Source organism: Triticum urartu, chromosome 6A, assembly GCF_056163025.1.
Source record: "Triticum urartu cultivar PI428250 chromosome 6A, HENAU_Tu73, whole genome shotgun sequence".
In the NCBI taxonomy this organism is placed as follows: domain Eukaryota; kingdom Viridiplantae; phylum Streptophyta; class Magnoliopsida; order Poales; family Poaceae; genus Triticum; species Triticum urartu.
In genome coordinates, this window is record NC_141878.1 from 47,137,493 (window position 1) to 47,141,032 (window position 3,540).

At 40.5% G+C, this 3,540-nt stretch overlaps 1 protein-coding gene across 1 annotated transcript; it reads left to right on the forward strand.

Annotated features, from left to right (window-relative positions):
• Positions 1-1,119: 1,119 nt before the first annotated feature.
• On the forward strand, positions 1,120-2,695 carry LOC147963794 (uncharacterized). Its single transcript, XM_087529711.1, has 4 exons — positions 1,120-1,250; positions 1,355-2,231; positions 2,334-2,438; positions 2,513-2,695. Exons 1-4 carry the CDS (start codon positions 1,120-1,122, stop codon positions 2,693-2,695), a joined length of 1,296 nt encoding a protein of 431 aa, XP_087385837.1.
• The last annotated feature ends 845 nt before the right edge of the window (positions 2,696-3,540 follow it).

Sequence of the window (3,540 nt, forward strand, 5' to 3'; positions counted from 1 at the left end):
AAGAAGAAAGTGAAGCTCAAAAGGTGGAGGCCAGAGAACATGAAAGAAGTGAATTTTCATATAGGAATGGTGTTCTTGACAGTGACTGAACTAATGGCAGCAATTCAAGAGTACATTGTGAAACAAAGAGTGCAAATACGATACATTAAAAATGATAAGCAGAGGGTTAGGGCTGGCGGTGTTGGTGATTGTCCCTGGTCCTTATTTGCTGCACCCGATAGCAGGACAAAATCTTGGGTTGTGAAGAAGTATGTGGGAGAACATACATGTGAAAGAGAGTGGGCACTGAAGCAATTCACAGCAAAATATCTAGCTGCCAGGTATGTGGAGACTTTCAGAGAAGATGAGAAGATGTCCTTGCAGAACTTTGCAAGGCTTGTTCAGTTGGACTACAATATGCTTCCTACTAGAAGCAAGCTAGCAAGAGCAAGAAGATTTGCACTGAAGCAAATACATGGAGATGAACTGGAACAGTACAATTTACTTTGGGACTTTGCAGCTGAAGTTAGAAGGTCCAATCCTGGAAGTACAATGTTTGTGAATACAAAAGCTGGAGTTTTTGAGAACTATTACATGTCATTGGATGCATGCAAGAGAGGTTTCTTACTTGCTTGCAGGCCAATTATATGGATTGATGGGTGCCACATTAAGAACAAGTATGGTGGAGTGATGTTGACAGCTGTTGGAGTTGATCCCAATGATTGTATCTTTCCCATTGCTATTGCCATAGTTGAAGTTGAAGACACTATTACATGGAAGTGGTTTCTAAACACATTGAAGGAGGATCTAAACATACAAAACACAGCAGGATGGACACTTATGAGTGACAGGCAGAAGGTATCAGTACTGTAGCATTTCATTTGTCATACTGTAGCATTTCATATATAGCATTTCTTTTGTCATACTGTAGCATTTCATATATAGCATTTCATTTGTTTTCTATACTCTGTGTATGTAGGGGTTGATCAATGCTGTCAATGCACTATTTCCTGATGCACAACATAGATTTTGTGTGAGGCACCTGCATCAAAACTTTGCAAAAAACTGGAAAGGCGATGTTTTCAAGAATAAGTTGTGGCAATTGCAAGAGCTACACATGAGGCAGACTGGAAGAAATACATGCAAGAGATGGATCAGGGGGCATTTGAGTACTTGGATGCAATTGACCCAAGACAGTGGTGCAAGGCCTATTTCCAAGAACTCCCAAATTGTGATTTGCTTCTGAATAATAGTTGTGAAGTGCTTAACAAGTAAGTACTAACTGTAGCATCTCATTTCTCTAAAGAACTGTAGATACATACTTGTTAATAGTAGCATTTTATTAACAGTAGCATTTTATTTGTTGCCACTGTAGATACATACTTGATGCTAGAGAACTGCCCATTGTGAGTGCTCTTAAGAAGATCAAGGACCAGTTAATGACTAGGTTTTATAGCAAAAATGTGGAAGCTGAGGAGATGTGTGGTTCTATTTGTCCCAAAATTAGAAAGAAATTGAACAAAAACATTGACATGTCCAACAACTGCACAGCTTTGCCTGGTGGGCAACATATCTTTCATGTCAAGGGCATGATTGGGGAATATGAGGTGAACATACAGAAGGAAGAGTGCTCATGTAGGGCCTGGCAGCTCTCTGGAATTCCATGTAGACATGGAGCAGCATGTTTAAGATATGAAAGAATTAAACCGGAGGCTGTTGTCAACAAGTGCTACAGCATTGAAGCTTTCAAAGTAGCTTATGGCAAAGTCATAATGCCATGTAGTGATCCTAGGGTGTGGCCTAGAACTAATGGCCCTCCAGTGGCACCACCCAAATATGAGAAGCAAGTTGGGAGGCCTGGGACCAAAAGGAAGAAGAACCCGCTAGAGGAAGAGAATGGTACTAGGATGAGCAGGCATGGCATTGTGGGGCATTGTAGTGTGTGCCAGCAGCTAGGGCACAACAAAAGAAAATGCCCTGAACTTGGTAGGGGCCCAGCAGCACAAGTTGCACCAGAAGCAGCAGCAGGAGATGCAGCACATGGAGCAGGAGATGGAGCACAAGTTGCACCAGAAGCAACAGCAGGAGATGCAGCACAAGGAGCAGGAGATGGAGCAGCAGGAGATGCACCAGTAGGAGATGAAGCAGCAGGAGATGCACAAGTAGAACAGGCACAACCTGAACCTATTCAGGTTATTCTACCTGAAGAAGCAGCAACACTGCCAGCACCTAGCCACAGAAAAAAACTGCCAGTAAAAAGGCCAACTTACAAGGTGTTCATTTTTTCAACATTTATGCATTTGTACATTCTTTCAACATTTATGCATTTTTACATTGTAATGCCTATTATGCAGAAAAAGTCATGCCCACAACTCTCAAGTAGAGCATCCAGTTTGGTTTCACCTTCAATGACTTATGATCTTGCTTCATCTACTGTAATGGAAATCCTGCAAGACCAAGTGAGTGTTAATTACTTTCTTGTACTGTGTATTTTCCTAATAATTACTAAGTGTTGCAAATGCTTCAATTGTAGGTTATATCTACACAACAATCACAAACATCGTTGCCAGCTCCTCTGCTAGAGAGCCAGTTCCTTGCATCCTGTAGAGATGCCCTGCCCCCTCCAAGAGTGCAAACTACTGCAACACTTGGCTTGAAGAGAAGGAAGAAAGTGAGAAAAACTAAGGAGAACAAAGCCCCAGGAACTCAGAACTGAAGAGCTACAAGATTGACACAGTTTGGACATATTTTGGACATATTCTGGAAAGAAGCAGTGTAGGATGTTGTCTTTTTTTGGTTAGGAAACAAGATGGTTTGTAATGAAACCTGATGCTGGGATGTGCCTCTGGGTTTCACACAAACCATGGAAAAGAGTACTCCCATGGAAATGTAATGCTATTTCCTACTTTTGTTGCACAACTTCAAGACTTTGTAATGTTGAACCCATCTATCTATCTATCTTTCAAACTACTTCTAAGTTCAATCACTGTTTATTTGTGTTGTCAATGCTATTGAAAAAATGCTGCCACAATACAGAAAAAACAAAAAAAATGCTGGCAAGTTTTACTTCAATTTCATTACCACAGTACATGATCAATATCTAGATAAATCAACAGTGCATACATCAACACTAGATACATCATACTACCACATCACTTCTTAAAACCTACATACACCACTACTGCAATCAGTACAACAAGTGCACTGAGAATACACTTACAAAGAAAAATGAGCTCATTCATCTTCTTCACTACATCTGCATTCACCACAGTCTCAACAGTGTTCTGCATTGCTACTGCACATTCCTCTTGCACATCTATTTCTTCACTTGCAATGACACCAGCCGAATCAAAACTGCTAAATCCATGGCTGATGTACCCACCTTTCACCAAAAAATCATAATATTTGTCTGGTCCATCTTCCCAATAATAATGTTGGCAAGGATTTGGTGGAATCTGACACAAATTTAGTAACAAAGTTCAGCAAAAAAATAACACAGGAACACACAAACATCAAATCGATAGGGGCATTTGTAGAAAATCTTACATGATGATTGGGGCA

Bases quoted from the DNA above. Each gene is read 5' to 3' on its own strand.
- LOC147963794 (XM_087529711.1), top strand. From the start codon at position 1,120: ATGCAAGAGATGGATCAGGGGGCATTTGAGTACTTGGATGCAATTGAC. The intron at 2,232-2,333 runs GTAAAAAGGCCA...CCTATTATGCAG, and splicing joins GCCACAGAAAAAAACTGCCA to AAAAAGTCATGCCCACAACT. The intron at 2,439-2,512 runs GTGAGTGTTAAT...CTTCAATTGTAG, and splicing joins TGGAAATCCTGCAAGACCAA to GTTATATCTACACAACAATC.